This window comes from Pezoporus occidentalis, unplaced genomic scaffold, assembly GCF_034315485.1.
Source record: "Pezoporus occidentalis ecotype Australia unplaced genomic scaffold, CSIRO_AGI_Poc_V1 ctg130, whole genome shotgun sequence".
Classification (NCBI taxonomy): Eukaryota; Metazoa; Chordata; class Aves; order Psittaciformes; family Psittacidae; genus Pezoporus; species Pezoporus occidentalis.
In genome coordinates this window covers 2,362,886-2,379,879 of record NW_026913104.1, presented here as the reverse complement: position 1 = coordinate 2,379,879, position 16,994 = coordinate 2,362,886, and the positions used below count along the sequence as shown (strand labels likewise).

The window sequence follows — 16,994 nt, the reverse complement described above, 5'->3', positions numbered from 1 at the left end:
TTGTACTAGAAACGAAGCAACAAAAGGTTGTGTGTGGAGGAAGGAAATGGTGTGCTTGTGCAGTTATGTGTTTCTAAGGGTTTATCAAATCGGCAGAAAGATCAAGCTATCTCTCAGGACCACCGTGCGTCTGCAAAAATACAGGAAGTGCCTTTGCTTGACCTTTATACACAATCAGAAGATTCCTTGGCAGTGCTTGTTTGTGCAGCCTCTTACTCCATCTCAGGAATGCTTTGGAGCACTGGCTTTCCCTGGGGTTTGGGGATAGGTGGGAAACACGAGCAGCAGGCTGGTAATACATTCAGCATTGCACATCTACCTTGGGTCAGTGGCTTCTTGAGCACTCTAAGGAGCAAAGAGATGGAGATGTCTGTTGGGGCAGTCATGGCTCTCAACACAGTGCTGTGACCCCATCACGGGGGCCTGCCACTGTCCTTATGCAAGACACTTCACCTCCTCGAGCTTTGGCTGCTCTACCACTTTGTGTCTCTCCCTCTCTCTCTCCGTGGGCAAAAGATGGAGCCTGAGTTTTGGATTTAGACACTTCAATAACTGAATTTGGTCTGACAAACACCAGCTCCAGAGACATGGATTTTCTGGACTAAGAGGTTGATATTGTTTCATAGTGATAAGGATGGATCGCCACTACTACGAAGCTGCTTTGCTTTCCTTTTTAGCTCAATTTAATTTAGAGGCAAAGATCATGCTTTATCTGCAGGTATGAGAGGGGAGGGAGAGAGTGGGACAATATGATGCCTTAGAGAAGAAAACCACCATTTATTTTGTCACATTTTTTTTTTACATCATCCTCCTCATACAACAGTTTCATTGTAACACTTAATACAGTTTTTTTTAAAAAAAAAACACCAAGATAGCTTGCAAAATTATATATATTTTAATATCCAAAAAGTACATTGCATATATATAGTAGCAAAAGCCCCATTTCAATGGGTAATTTCTTCATATTTAGATTTTGCGATTATTGCAGTAATGTTACTTATAAACACCCCGAAAGCACTAAGACCTAAACTGATTAGCTCGATCTGATTTTTCCATTCTGTTAAATAATGGCATCAGTGCTTCTGTTTAAAGTTATGAGCAGACTATAACGTTCTGGTTTGAGGCTCCCGTCCTGCAATCAGATGCACATGGACCAAATCTTTCACCCACACAGAGTCCCAGAGGTTATGTCTAGACTAGATATTTGTGATCCTGTTAATTGCTTGCCAGTTAATACAAGTGAGCTAATAGGTTGTACATGGAAGTCTCACCCCCCTGTAGACATCTGTTCTAAAACACAAATGCTTGTGGTTTACTCTTCTCTTTATAGCCGTTTGTGGATCATCGAACTAACATGTGCAAAATTAGAGATGCCTGAGAGGTTTTGAATGTTTAAACTGGAAACGAAAAGCCCTGGTGAGAGTTTTCCAAAAGATGTTAGGAGAAATATTGGATAATTTTATCAAAGAAGTGGTTAAGATCTTTCCAAAGTTCAAGATTTTGGTGCAAAATCATCCAAAGTACTTAAACAGTTGCTGCTACATGCTTTCAATCAACTTCAATGCAAACTAAGGGGAGTTAATTTGCAGACAGGCCAACGCAAGAACAAACTCTCATCTAGACAGACCCAGGGAAATCTGGAAGGTTTCTGGCTACTTCGGGGGTCATTATGGATCCAATTGCAGGACCAAGGCTCTCCCCAGCAGATACATTACTCCTGTCTTAATTTTTCTTTTCTTTTCTATTATTTTTTTTTTTTTTAGCAAAAAGTACAAAGCTCCAGCCCAAATGTACAGATTGAAAAGATGTACAAATTACATTAAAACAAAAACAAAACCAACCCACAAACAACTGAGCTGACAGTAACAAAAAAAACAACAAACCTGCATTTGTGACCGAGGTCAACTCGTTTTATTTACTCTTCCTTTTAAAACTGTGAGATATAGGGAAAAAAATAACTCTGCATAATTTATACAGTAATTTGCCTTCTGATTTGTTGACCCTTTGGATGACGGTCTGACAAACGCACAGCGTTCGCGAATCGGTAGCTTGTAGCGATCCCTAAGGCTCTGGCAGAGCTCAGGGGCCTGCTGTCATTTCTTTTCCTTCACTTTTGCTTTCAAGGAATGTCTGTGCTTGACATTAGGTTACTTTTTGTTCTGGTTGCTGCTGTTTCTGGAGTTAATACACAGTCTAATGAAGTTGTACACTCTAGAAAAGTTCCTTCAATGCCCTTTACTTCTTAAAATATACATGTACATATATATATACGAATATATATATATATTTAATTTCCAGTTGGGTGAACATCCTCATCTGCCTTAAAGCTAAGATTCCAGTTGCGGTCCCCTGCAGCCCAATGTCCTCCACTGAATGGTCAAGTGTCCTACCCTCTCCACAGTGAGAAAAACCCCCATGTAGTCATCTTTTCCTACAACCCACACTTGGATCTATGTCTCGTCAAAAGCCTTTGAATCCTGAAAAACTTCTCACATCAAAAAGCTAATAATCGCTCCAGGTAATGGCAAACAATCTTCATAGTCAATTCATACAGAGGACATAAGCGTTAAAAACCAAAGAAAATGCAGAGTACTGGCCCAAAGAAGCATCCATCTCTCAGTTCAAGACACAAGAGGCAAAGTTACAAAAGTAAAAGGTTTGGTCCAGGAATAACCAATATCCAGTTTTAATTCTTCCCCAGAAAGGCCACAATATTCCATTAAGGGTCCCCCAAAACAACATAAAAATCCCAGAAGTAAAGAAAAGGTCCAACCAGACTGATAAAGGCCACTTGAAGATAAAAGCATCTAGTAATAGCTGCCCAAGTGTGGTGATACATGGGCATTGGGATGGCGAGGGACATTGGGGTTTGGGTAAATGCTTCCTGCAGGGGAGGTCCAATAAGGTGAGGCTGCTCCAAAGAAACTGGATGATGTGACAGGCATAGAAGAGGGGTGCGGGGGTACAAAGTTCACCTTCTGCTGATGGGCATGGTAAGACGGCATGTAGGAGAGATCTGATGGATACTTGTACATCGATGATTCAGTGGGATGAGGCTGAAGAGCCTGGGCAATGCCATGAAAGTCAAATTTGTAAGCATACCTTTTGCCATGCACTTTGGTCATAATGTTCTTATCATAGTAGTATCGGAGGGCTCGGCTCAGCTTGTCATAATTCATGTTGGGCTTGCTTTTGCGTTCTCCCCAGCGCCGCGCCACTTCATCAGGGTCCGTCATCTTGAATTCCCCATTGGTCCCTTCCCACGTGATACAGCTGGCGTTGGAACTGTCCGACAGCAACTCCAGAAGGAACTGCCACAGTTGGATCTGCCCGCTCCCTGCGAGAGGCAAGCCAAAAAGGAAAGGAAATGACATTGTGTTTCCTGCTTAAAAGCAAAGACAAAGGCAGGAAACAGAAGGACTATCTCGATCTTTACTGGGAACTGGTCCTTCAAGCTTTAGAAAGCCCTACGTAGGAATGGATAAACTGTTCCCAGCAAACAAGTTAGTCAACCCTTTGTTCTGTTCGTGAGTTTGAGGTCAGATTAGATTTCATAATGGTCGCCTTTGGCCTTAAAATCTTGGGGCTATTCATAAACAGGCTTTTTCCCGAGCATACTGCTCTGCAAAGCTCTTCACGGAGCAGTTAACACAGTATACTCCAACTCTTTGGTTTCTTACTGTTTTCCATGGATATTGTTTTGGATACCTACAGTTTTCTTTCCAGTTGGTGATCTGCGTAACATAAGACTATTTCTCCCCCAGACTAAGTGACTCTTGGTTTTATTTGGTGTGGTTATACTCATAGTAAAGAGCCACATGAGGAAGTTTCCTTATCAGCATTCAACATGTACAAGTTTCTTTAGTACAAGCAACATTCACTCCAGGTCTCACCACCTAAAGTTAGTTTTCTATGGATGACATTCTAGGGACAGTTATTACATGGTGAGTTTCAGAGGTGTTTTGTGCCTTTCACTCAGCTAATCCATAGCAGACAGTGAAAAACTAACCTGCACTGCAAATCTGAGAGACCAGCATTGAAGTCCCCCATAAAACTCTCCTCAGAGAATGCTAGTTTTGGGTAAGAACATTCAGGGTGGTGATTTTGTCCTGACAAAGATGATGTTGTACCACTTTCCTCACTTTTCTGTAAGAAGGTTTGCAAAAGCACTCATGAGAGCACAGCTGCTATGGTCAATGTCTCTCATGGCTACCCCGGTGGTAGAGAGCAACAGCTACTCATCCAGTAGCTAACCCTTTTGATTGTGGTGGTCTGAAATGTAAAAGCAAACTCACCTGGATTGGCAAGACGGCTACTAGTGGGCCCCAGGATTTGATAGGGATCTAAAAAAAAGAAGACCCAATAAAAGCTATTTTAAAACCTGATTTATCCAAAAGAAAAAAACAGTTCATTGTTGCTTATTCTGCAAACCAGTTCAAATGTTCATTTTCTTTCTTTACTCTTACTGTCTCTCCTCCTAGGGCCTGGAACAAAACCTGATGTTGTTCCTTCTTTCTTTTTTAGCAAACAACCACTAATTATTTATGGAATCCCAAATGGCACAGTGTTTCTGGCACCGCTTTCAGACTTGCCTGCTTTCAAAGTCTGTAATCTCTTTGGACATACCCTACACTTATGTGTCAGCTAGAAAACATGAAACGGGAAAAAAAGAAGCGTGGGATAGTAGAACAGTGACAAATCAGGAGCAAATATATTTCTCCTAATAAAAAGAGCTGAACAGCAGATGAGATTTGCAAATTCACTTGTTAGCAGTTGAGCTTGCTTCCCTCTGAAATGAGGGAAAGCAATGCTCACCCAACTCCCCCTTACCAAAGCAAACAGGGCATTAGACAGATGGGAGTAACACGATTTTGATCACTGGCTCCAACGAGGCTGAGTGTTTCCTGAAAACCCCACAATGCATTTATTAGGAATGAATTCTTTCCCTTTTTCAGGGGCCTCCTCAGCCCTAATCTCTACACTTCTCCTTTGCTCCTCTCTGAGTTTGGTGATTTGGATCTATAGCATTTGCTCGTGGATTGAATCGATGCCAAAAGAACCAACCCCCTAAGAAAAAAGAAGGGATAGAAAGCAGCTGTGCAAAGCAGAGAAGGTGGTATTTAGCTTTTCAAAGGCCCCTTGGGAAACCGGCAGGAAACACCACTGCTTGCTGCCCAACAGGGTTCGCTTTTCTTATTTGGTTTTCTTTGACGCAGGGGAAGCCCTGTTGATTCTGTTTGGAGACACTTCCACCGACCATCCCTGCGGCCGAGGTGAGGAGGTAAAGAGCAGACATTCCACCAGTGCAGCATCAGCAGCTCCGTGCCCCTGGCTGCTTCCCCACCTATAGCGCAGCACGTTGGGGTGCTTCAAAGGAGATGCAGCTCGTGCTGGGCACTGCACGTGACTCAGCTGAAACAAGGATGTTTCTTTTGAATGGGGAAGGACAACGCAGGAAAACAGAAACAGTTTGGTTGCTGTTGACTCATTATTCCGAGACTTCCCTGTCAGGCTCTGCTGTCTGTGCTGTGCTGCTTGACACATGTATTCACCCGGTCTAGTGAACTACCTAGCAAATGCAGCAGGACACAATCAACACTTACCTGGCTGGGGCCGCTGCTGTTCTGTTGTCTTGTTCACATTCTGTGTCCCTGCAACAGGAGGGCCTGTAAAAACAGAGAAAGATCTTATGTGTACTAGAACTGAGAAGGAGGAATGAGCAGAGAACAAGGCAAGTCCAAGATACATTGAATTGGAATAAAAGCAACTGGGATGGGAAAAGTTTTCCAATCTCAACAGCTGATATTTCTGAAAATGCATTACAAAATGAAGAGATTTGACTAGAAATTAAAGATTTCACTGTAAAATGAAAATACGCAGGCGAGGCAAGGAAAATAGTATGTAATCCCTTTAGTGACTTCGGTCTTTTATTTCAACTGACCTTCCATTGTGTTTACACCCATGTTTTGAACAGAAACCTGGATTTTTTAAATGTATAAATTCTGACCTTCTTCCACATTGGAACTTTTTCCAATAATTTTTTTGAAATGCAAATTCTTGTTTTAATTAATCTAATTAAAAATTAATTAATCAATGGATTTAATCAAATGTTTTTACACAAAAACTTTTGGGTTTATCAAATCAAAGATCTTGTTGAGAACATCACAGCCATTTCTATAAAATCCTTTAACATTAATGTCTGTTCCTCCTTCCGTATCATTTCTGTCTGGGACTAGCATTTTGGGTGATGCCTGAGCCTGACACATCTGATCATGGAGTTGCACCCCACTCAGTGGAGTTTGGGGTGCAACTCATCCCATCCAAAAGGAGCCACCCTTTCGCTTGCGCCCAGGTGACAGAAGACCGTGGGCAGAAAAGGAAGCTGAGATGAACCTATTTCCAGAAAATACATGGCAACTTTAAAACCCAAAGACTTGACGTGCACAACGAGGCAGCTATTTTAAGGAGAGAGGATAAAACATCCTCCGGACTGACACTCCTAATGCTCCTCTGCCCGTGCTGCTGGGAAGGGCTGAGCACTGCCTTGTGCCCCGGTTCGCCAGGCTGCAGAGCACAGCGGGGCTGCACAGCTCCCTGCAGAAACATCCCAGGCACTTGAACATTCCTCCCGGCGCTGGGAAAGCCGCTGCAGCTTTGAAATTACAGCCTTCTAGTTATTGGCATGAAAAGGAAAACAGAGCCGGGAGAGGGAAGGGGAGGGGAAGAGAGGGAGAGAAAGAGGAGGAGGGAAGAGAGGGGAATGGGGGAACATGGAGCTAGTGGAATCTGCCTGGTTTTATTTTTATTTTCCTCATTTGGTTTCTTCCTTGGTTTTTTTTTTTAGTTTTCTATTTTGATTGGTTTGTTGTTTTTTTTTTACAGAACCCACAAATCCCGCTGCAAATAGATCAGCCTGAAAAACAAACCCCTACAGTTCCAGCCCGGGACAAAGACACGATGGGACATCTCTGAAGGAGGGAAATGGGCAGCCCCAGCCCTGTTGTCTCCAGAGTGAGCCCTGTCCCTGCTCCCATGGCTGGCAAGGGGTTTGCAGCTGAGTGCTGCTGGGGAATTTATCCCCAGGCTCTGTCCTCAGCAGTTGTTATAAATAAGATGCTGTTTGCATTTTCCTTGCTGGAAACCCGTTGTGCAAATCCCAACTTTGTCTGAGTGCACACAGAGCTTGGGCTGCTGCTCTATCAGGAAGCAGGAGAGCAAGGACGACGTCTGAAGTAACCACTGGCTTTTCCCATGTCCTCTTTGCAGTCAGTCTTTGACTTTCATTTCTCCCCTGGGATATCCTTCCAAGGTATTACAACCGGAGATGTTAGAGCAATGTTTGGGGAAATACTTGGAAAAAAGCCATAAGAGTTCTGCATTGAGAGAAAGGCAAATCTTCAGAAATTGCCACTGATGAAGATGCTAAAGTACATTTTGGTTAGCTCAGTCGGAAAGAGCTTTACCATTAGGTAATTCTAATGGAAACGTCACTCACACAGTGATCCTGTTCAGAAGAAAGGTGGCAATTAATTTTCCAGCAGAAAACTTCGTTTCATATTAGGGGAAAAAAAAATCCTTTCCAAAAAGTAGCAGCACTCATGGAAAATTTTCCATTTTCTCTGATTCTTTTGGGTCAGATAACTGACCCAAGTGAATCCACTGCTACCGATGGGCTGGTTGATTCAGATGCATCAGCATGTTTTGAGCAAACAAATAGGCCATCATCTGGACAGATGATCCTCCTCCTCCTCCAGATGGAGAAACTTTGTTACAGGGGAGGAGCTTGCTTTGCTCACAGTGTCACAGAAAGTGTGTAAAATGCATCTCCTGAGGGTTTTTTTAGCAGCAAGTGACATTATTACAATCAGTTGTGCTGATCAGGCATGTATTGCTTTGGCTGCTTGGGTGTTAGAGGATCCAGAGTGGTTCTCCAGCTGCTCTAAGGGGTCTCCCCTTCAGGAGCCTTCTCTTCTCCAGGCTGAACCAGCCCAGCTCTCTCAGCCTGGCTCCAGAGCAGAGCTGCTCCAGCCCTTGGAGCATCTCCGTGGCCTCCTCTGGACATGCTCCAACAGCTCCACTTGCTGCTCACACTGCTGTGGATGCAGCCCAGCACACAGTTAGGCTGAGGCTTAGCTAAGCATCATTAAACATGATAGTTAGCAATACAGGCACAGCTATTGAATGTGTGCAATCAGCTACTGCGAGTTTCCAACTCTTTGTTTCCCTCTCAAAAAAACAAAGCCCAACTGCACTGAGCTATTTTGGTTTTGTTTTCACACAAAGCTGTGCAGTGTGACAGAACCACAGCAGCCCGCCCAGCTTCCAGGCCCAGGCTCTAAAGCTGAGCATGTCTAAGACAAAATGGAAAAGGCAGAGCCAAGGAACCTATCCAGAGACTCAAGTTCCTGCAAAAACAGCATCATTCCTAAGACTTGACACTCAGTGACTCAAAAGGATCCTACAGAACTCCAGCCAGACAGTTAGTGACAGGGTGAGTCTTATCTGCCCTTAAACCCACTTGGATTTTACACCAAAACTTGGAAATTCAATTAGGAAGCTTTGTGCTGAGGTCCTCTTCTGGTGTAAAGCAGCAAATAGCTGCAGTGGAGTTAAGGGTAAATTTATCCCAGCTAAGGATCAGGTCCCCAAGCCTGTTTCAGACTTGAAAGGCCCAGTGGAACAACAGTCCTATGACAAATGTGCGCTCAATACAAAATGGAATTAAAGAGCAGAAAATAAATCATAGATGCTTTCAAGAAATGTCATTCTGCAGCTGTCTGGTTTATGTCCAGAAACTCCCCAGAATGCATGCATACGCTATTATGAGTAAGGTAAAGGATATTAATAATGCTTTGCACTTTCACAGCACCTTTCAACTGAGGATCTCACAGCTTTGCAAACATTCACACTCACAGCACGCCTGGGAAGAAGGTTAAATATCATGTTATTTATTTACATGCATAAATGCACTTTTCTCAGGCTTTACATGCCTTTCCCAGATGAAATGTCTTTCCCAGAAAGCAGACTGCATAGCATTGGTCTCTGGACCCCTTCTAACCTTGGTCTATGCTTTCTCACCCCAAATGTCCCTTGGCTCCTACCTCTCCACCCTCCGTGCTATTTGGAAGTTCTCATCCTCTGCTGTGCAACTCCCCTTTCAAAGCCTATTGATTCCTCTGTGATTTGATGTAAATCAGAAACAACGCAGTGGTGAAAGAAGGCTGACAAAAAGCTCAGAACATGGCAAAATTAGCAGCGGGCATTGAGAAGGTCCAAGAGATGAACTAAATTACCCAAACCTCTTCTTGTCAAGCTGTCTGATGCAACAACAGAAGGGCTTGATGTGGGGTAGAAACCAAGGAGTGAATCCCAGGGATCCCCTGACTGAGACTGTGGGACGTGGAGGAGGAGAACGGCTGCACATTGAGCTGTGGAAGTGTGGGAGGCATGGCACTGCCATTGGGAAGATAAGGCAGGCTCCACTGAGCCACCAGCCCACCTCCACAGACACCCCCTCCCCATCTCACAGCTTGAGTGCTACTTTGCTTCTGTTCCCCATACCGCTGGATCATATTTAGTCTAAACAGACTAACAGGCTCCAGTATTGCTGGGGGCAGATGGACAGACCCGCACAGACTCACTTCCCTTGGAAACCAAGCTGAAAATCCCCAAGCAGATTTCCACAGCACAGAGAAGATGATCCCAGATGCCTAGCAGACCTTTCAGCCTGAATGCAGTCCAATGAGCAAGCCATTGGGGAATCTGTGTTTAAGATATGATGTATTAGAGAGCAAAGCCTCCCTGATAAGCTTTAGAAACTTCTTAAAAATTATAAATCTGAGAGCTTGAGGTGGAGGGGAGAAGCCAGGGGGGGATTTCAGCTGAACAACAGGCTCACAGTCCCTGTGCTTCCTGAGCTGCTTGCTAAGTGCTGACAGCCCCTTCATCCTGCTCTCTCCATAGGAGCTTTATTAGTCAAACCAGATTCAGTCACTATTTTGTGCTACCAGCCTTGATAAGAAGGAGAACAATGGGCACTGGGCTGGTAATATCCCCATTTGTCAGGCCTTTTTTGTTCTAGGATGGATGCAGTGGGGCTGGGTCATTTATGGACTAAATGCTATAGGCGCTATAGGGGAATCTTGTTTGAAATGCTGCCTGTGCTGGCATAGTGCCCTTAATTACAAGCAAGGCTGGGAAGGAAAGCCTAGCATATTTATCCTATTCGTGGCATCACTGGCAGCAGCAGCTCTTTTCCAGCCAGCCACTGTCTGCTTTATGAGCTGCTGGGGCTCACTGTCAAGGTGCAGAGTGACTGCTCTGAACATTAGCTCCTCTGTCAGCCCCATGGGCAGTGACACGCCGGGTTAACACAATAGCCATGGGACTGCATGTCCATATCGAACAGCATCCTGAAATGTAACTCTACATGTAACACAGGAGCGTCCAAACACTGAGCCCAGCCTCTGCAAATCACATTTCCCTCAGGAGAAGCCCTGTCACAGGGCTTGAAACCTCCCAAGAAGCTTTCATACCCCATCTTTCTGAGGTCAGTTTTATAGAGGATGTTTACAAGGGCAGGTAGGGACAGGGTGAGTTTTAAGGTCCCTTCCAACCCAAACCATTCTGGGATTCTAGGATGTCTGGAGAAACACACATGCAGCAAACTCGTGGAGGCATCTAGATTCACTAGTATGGCAGCTGCTAAGCAATAGGAAGAGCCCCCCATTTATGCCTACTGGAGCTGATATCTCCAAGGACATTAGACAGCCAGTGAATGGAAAGTGGCTTGTCCTGAGTCAGGAAGACAGAGCCAGGAAGGAAATAGAGGTAAGTTTCCCAAGTCTCAGTGACTTGTCTGGCTGCTCACTGACACTGCCTGCCTTTCCCTTTGAAATGCATTGGCAGCCTCAGACCAAGTCTGTCTTGCCAACTCAGACGATTAATACCAACAGTAATGACTGTAGACATTTAGCCATCATCCACTGGATTCCTTAACACAGCATCTTGGGGTGATTTACGAACAACAAAGGTTGGATGACCACAGTTCTCCTGACATAAAAAAAGCCCAAACCAGAAACACAGAACACCCCCATCTTACTTGGTTAGGGAGCACAGGCACTGTATTTCCAGACAGGACTTCTACTTACACATTTAAATGAAGCAAATCAGAGTAAGGGAAAGGAACAGGCTGCCCATCTAAAGAGGGCTATGGGATCCATGGGATTCTCCATGCAGAACAGTCTGGTTTTTGCCATGAGTCCTTCTGCTTCAGTAGAAAGAAAGGATTCTGGCTTGGTGGCTGGAATTTAAATTAGCCTCTTTAAATGGGGAAAGCAGAACCAGGTGCCCTGGGGGATCCAGACTTGTGATTAATATAAGTGGTCACTTGGGGTCTATTTTGCGGCAACTACTTTATAGGGGGAGAGAGAAAGAAGGGCATGGGACCTCACCGCTTTCCCTCCCGGAGCAAGGTTGTGTGTGGTGGCACTATTCTGGTACCCTGGAAGAGCCCCAGTGCGGGCGCATGGGAACAAAAAACACTCCTGCTGCAAAGCAAACATGTAAGCAAGGTCTGCCAAGCTGCTGAGCCCTCACACTCGCGGCGTTTAACCTCCTGGAGATCGCATTGAAGAGGTGGGGTTGTGTTTAAAGCCAGTTGGAGAGCAGAAACCTAGACTGTGGGTTTCTGGAGGGGCAAGGAAGCCAAAAACACCTCCAGCTCCTCCTCGAAACATTAGACGCATTGTTTTAAACGATGGCAGCAAACATTAAAGTTGCAGAGTCCGTGAGGTTCTTCCCCAGCCCACTCTGACTCCAAGTACACATACTAAATGCTCCATACATACAGAGCAAAACCTTACAGTGTCAGCAGCAAGAGGTTTGCTTTGATGCAGTTTTCCTTAGCACAAAGCTGTGAAGGCTCTGGATGCTGTCATCTGTCTGTAGGAGGTTTGACAGAGTGGAACAGGACTAGAAAGCAGAGCATGAGGACTCCTCTGGCCTCTTCAAAGAGGTGGTTCAGGCAGTTAGCAACCAGCTTCCCCTGCATTTAGCCCTATGGCACACACCCAGGTACAGGTTAACATCTGTATCCTAACTGTGTACACTGTGGCCTCACACTCTCAGCCACAGCATCATTTGTTTTGCAGTGAATTACTTTTCAACTTACTGTTTCTGCTAATTAAAACAATTACTTCGCACATATGCCACATGGTATGCTGCTCACAGCCAGTATTACTCTGACTGTTCTCAACTTTGCAGTGCCTTCAAGCACCAAACTCATTCATTTCTGCTTCAAGACCACAACATTACACTAAAGAATCACCAGCACAGGGATCAGATGTGGAATTAAGTAATTCTAGGGCTCTCCACTAAGAGGAAGAAACACGCTAAGTGCAGAATTTCAATATAACTCCCATTCTACATGATCAGACTATTCCATTATTTCAAAATTAACAACAATATTCTCAAACATCTCTACATTGTTATTAAACTGCTCTACAGGTAACTGGCACAAAGTCCAGACTTGGAACAACATTGGGTTTTGACCTGAAGTCAATCCAAACCAAGTGCGAAGGGACTGACTGCTGGATTTACCAAGAAACCTGTGGCAGAACATGGGCATGAAGAACAAATTTCACTTGGGGAATCTCTGAAAGTAGCTGAGAGCCCAGTTATGCATTGCTGTCCTTAGAGAAACATAGATCAGAGCGATCAAAAGCTTTCAATATAATTCCAATACTAGATTCAGCGTTAGATTGAAGCCACAAGGATCTGGAGCTTAGCGCATGCACAGAACCAGGATTCAGGACTTTCAAAGGACTTCCATTCTGCTTGCACATAGGGAAGTCCCTTCTGCGGCAGGTCACCGGGATCCGGCTTGGGATCTGTGATCCCTCTCCCTTGCTAGCTTTGTCCTGGCAGGGTGAAACGAAGGAGCTCCTACGCACTGCAAGTCTAGAGCCTGGAGCTCTGCTCCCCTCTCAAGACAAGAGCTCTGGCCCCTGAAATCTGGACTCGCTCCCTGTTTGCTTTGAGGCACAGGAGACAGCCCCCAGTTGTGCCAGTGTGGGTAGAAAAACACCCCCAGCTGGAACTTCCTGATCCCCGCCTGCCTCACCCTCTGCAGCACTGACAAAGACACGTTATACAGGACCAGAGGAAGCAATGAGAATGATGTTGTTGTTGTGGCTTTTCTTAATAGCAGCAGCAGAAGTCCCAATGCACAGTGCATGAAGTATGTGTCCTAAGAATCCCTCCCAGAGCAGCAGTCTCTTGCCAGTTAACATACATGTTATGCCAAGTTGCAGGCATGAACAGCCATACGCTGGCATGTTACTGTGTAAAAACACAGACAACTGCACAGTATGAAAGGCACGTTCCTGAGCACCCTTCACACATGGATCTATGTACACATCCATCCCAAACACATACAGATTGCACACAAACAGCACTGGGCATATTTCACCCCCACAGCATGCAGGGAGATAAAGCCATCCAGTTAATGTGCTGGCGCTCCAAACCACTCAAATTGCAGAAGTACTCCTGCAGCAAAAAGCTAGATGCAGCAATACACGCAAAGAGAAAAGGGAAGGGAAGAGACACATGCGCAGACCTCACGGTTGCTTTTTGCACAGCGTTTGCCCATTTAACTCACTAGCAGGAAACAAATTTACTCTTGTCTTCGTAAACCAGGCAAAGAACTTCCAAGAGCTTTTCACAGGAGGGACTGCACCCCAGCAAACATGCAAAACCCCCCCCTCCATGTGCAATAACATTGCTTGCAGTGCACCCTAGGCAAAAAAATAATAGCTCTTTTGCTGGGAGAAAAGGAAGGATAATGGTTACTTAGAAAGTGCTCCAGACAAGCTGTCAGGTTGAATTCAGAGAACTGGAGTCTACTCTGGGACAGCGCTGGCTCAGGGTGATCCCTTGTGAGTTGGGTTTCCTGCCTGCTACAGCTTAAAGACAACGATTCTTTGTTCCCAGTTTTTCTGGTGAAAAAACACACGCCTGCCTCCGAAGAGGGTCAGGGAGAAAGCAGACAAAACACTAACTCTGGAATTTCAAAGGAAAACAATTAGAAAAAAAAAAGAAAGGGAAAAAGGAAAAATCCGAGAGGAGCGCTTGCTACTGTCTCTCCTGAAATCATAAATCCCTGGGTTGGCCACACAGTTGAAGCACCAAAAAAGCCTCCCCTTTTTCTGCTGCGGAGCTAAAACCGGGCTATTTCATCACCAGGCACACAAATATCGTTGACGAATGTTTCAGCCTGTACAGACAGTGGAGAGGGCACAAAGCCGCGGCTGCTTTTTCTCTGCCACCGCCGAGACCGCAGGGTTTGCAACCTTTGCTGCGAGCACGAGGCCTTGCTGACACACTCGAAAGAAGGATTCGCTGGAGCTGGTCAGTATTTTTCACACCTGAAAAATGGCCTTTTCAAGGGAAGCGTTTTATGCGGGAATTTGAGACTCTTTCCCTATGGGAACCATGCTTACGCAACCACGGTGCCTGTGGTCGCTTTGCCCCTCTCTTTCTCCAGGCCCCCACAAATTCTTGAGGCTGTCATTCCAAGTTGTCACTGAATTTGACAAGATGATGGGGTTTAAAGAGTTTACACCAACTGAAAGGAAAAGAGAAGAGAGATTGTGGCCCTGATGGCAGGAAAAGCAGCTGCATGGCCTCAAATTTTGCCTGGTACCAGGGAATCTGTGTAAGAGATCTTAGTAAATGCTCCAACATCAGGAAACTCTTCCTCAGGGGCTCACAAGCACAAACCCACAGGAAACCACGCTGTGTAAGTTTCAGAGCTCCCCGATGTGTTTATCTACTTAAATCTGCCAACAACCAAAGAAAACCTACAAGCAAACACACCTTATACCCAAACATCCTCATTGTTCACACAAACACTTCTATAATGCAAACATAAACAGGGGATAGCCACAGACTAAATCCTTCGCATTCATTTCCTACATCCATATTCATGTGTTCACATACAAATTTCCTCCCTCTCTGAAAATGATGGTAGCAGATCTGTTTTTCCTGTGTGCTACTTGAATTTAGGTTGGATTTATGAGACTTTGGGTTAGTGCTGGTTTACCACTCTTCTCAGCCTTAGGCTGAGCCTGGCATATGGAGGGCAGTGCTGCAGGAGTTATGCAGACCCCAACATACTTAAAAGTAAGCATGGACTTTAAAAATGCCTTGGATTGAGGCCAGAATGCTCACAGCCATGCGGGACACAGCACTTTGGCCTCCTAACTGTAGTTGTATGTGAATATACTTTCCATTTCCCTATGGAAACCTACTTAAATGACACCATTCTAAAGGCGAGCAATTTAAGATCCCCCTGGACTTGGGCAGACCATGTGGGCTCAGATTCTTCTCGCATGTCTCCAGTACCTACAGTAGGTCAGTCATTGCTCCAAACAGTGATGGAAAATGAAACCGACCATCTCGGCAGTGGAGCGCTGGGAGCAGGACACAAATCTTTCCATTCAGCAACGAGAGCGACCTTGTTTCATTGCCCAGAAAATGGTTCCCCAGCCAAAAAAAATCCTGGTGATTTTCATTAGAGCAATTTCTTTCTCAGAGGCAGCTGAAGACAATTTGTACCAATGACGCTAAATACCATACTTTTGAGTGTTTATGAGGCTCAGAAGCAAAGAAGCTCAGGCAGCAAGAGTCCTTTGAACACCCTGAGGTTTCTACCTATCTGATCCTTCGTGCACCAGCTGTGTAAGTTTACAGTATCTGTTTCTGCTATGAAAGCAGTTTTTCGCCACGTAGGTTCCTTTTTACAGTATGCGGATGGAATATGCGGTCTAAAGCCTAGTGGAAGCGTATGCAAAGAGCACGCCTGGAATTTGCACAAGCAGGTTATTTGCATCAGCTGTGTGATCTGCGAGAACGTGCAAAAAGAATTACTGGAGGAGTGAAGAAAACAGTATTTTTTCCCTATCTCTGACATGCATTGTACTATTTCATCACCTCCTCCCGCTGCTTTGGAATCCTCAGGGGAAGGTGGATGGAAAAAGGTTGTTTCTCTGGTTTCATTCACATGCATAGAGAGAAGAAATGTTTACAGTAGATTCAAGATGCATTAACGTTAAGAAAAATGTTTTCTCTTTTGAGAAGTTAGGAAGACAGAAAATACTTATTAAAACCAAAAATCATTATTTTTTAAGCTGAAATTCCTTTTCCAAAAGAATATCATCATCTTGAACCGAGCCCATTAAAAAGCCCTAAAAAGAAGCAAGAAAAATCTTGCTGCTTAACAGACTAGACAAAGGCTGAGGAATTCTAAGACCAGTTTTACGTCCATCACGAGTTTCTTCTGTGATGTTGGGCAAGACACTTCACTCTGTTCCCCCAATTCCTTATCTGTCAGCCTGTCATGTTCACATGTCTCTTATCCTGTCGCCTTATCTCACAAATAAGATTTGGAGCACAAATAGGCTGCGGGAGGTTGAAGTGGGATGGTTTCTCTAGACCATGAGTGAATGCAGAGGACATTTCTGCATTGCAGGAAGAACTGGAAAAGGAATAGGTGAATTTCAACATTTCTATGCAAGTTCTTAACTTTTATTTGACTGTCCCGTGGGTGTGTTTTGTCCTTTATTGACACATGATGAAAGTACCATGTAAAGTTAAAAACGCCTGGCTGACAGAAATCAAATGCAAACTGCTGTCAGCTGCAGTAAGGAAACACACTTGAGGGTAGTAAAAATAGAGGGGGAGGAACATTTTTCTTTCTCCCTGAGTGTCTCTAGGCCCAACTTGCAGAGATAACGGGTACAGGAAATCCAGAGGAGTGCAATTTTACACAGAGCATTTCTCTTGAATAAAAAAAAAATCACAGCTTCTTCCCTCTATTTTTAGCAACCACCTGGCCTGAGACAGAAAGAGCACAGTCTTGGATGTGTCCATATCTGTTTGGGGGGGGGAACTGGGGAGGAACACATGCATGTGTGTCTGCTCTATTCAAATAG

The 16,994-nt window shown here is 44.7% G+C and overlaps 1 protein-coding gene across 4 annotated transcripts in view; it reads right to left on the bottom strand.

The window, feature by feature from the left end:
- Positions 1-872: 872 nt before the first annotated feature.
- FLI1 (Fli-1 proto-oncogene, ETS transcription factor) overlaps positions 873-16,994 on the bottom strand; it is a 79,356-nt gene continuing 63,234 nt past the window's right edge. For all 4 annotated transcript variants that reach the window (XM_062608767.1, XM_062608768.1, XM_062608770.1 and 1 more), the window contains 3 exons: positions 5,604-5,666; positions 4,296-4,343; positions 873-3,337 (listed from right to left, as the gene is read on the bottom strand). In XM_062608767.1, coding sequence (XP_062464751.1) covers positions 2,808-3,337; positions 4,296-4,343; positions 5,604-5,666 — 641 coding nt within the window. In that variant the 3' untranslated portion in view covers positions 873-2,807. The remainder of the gene's footprint in view (positions 3,338-4,295; positions 4,344-5,603; positions 5,667-16,994) is intronic.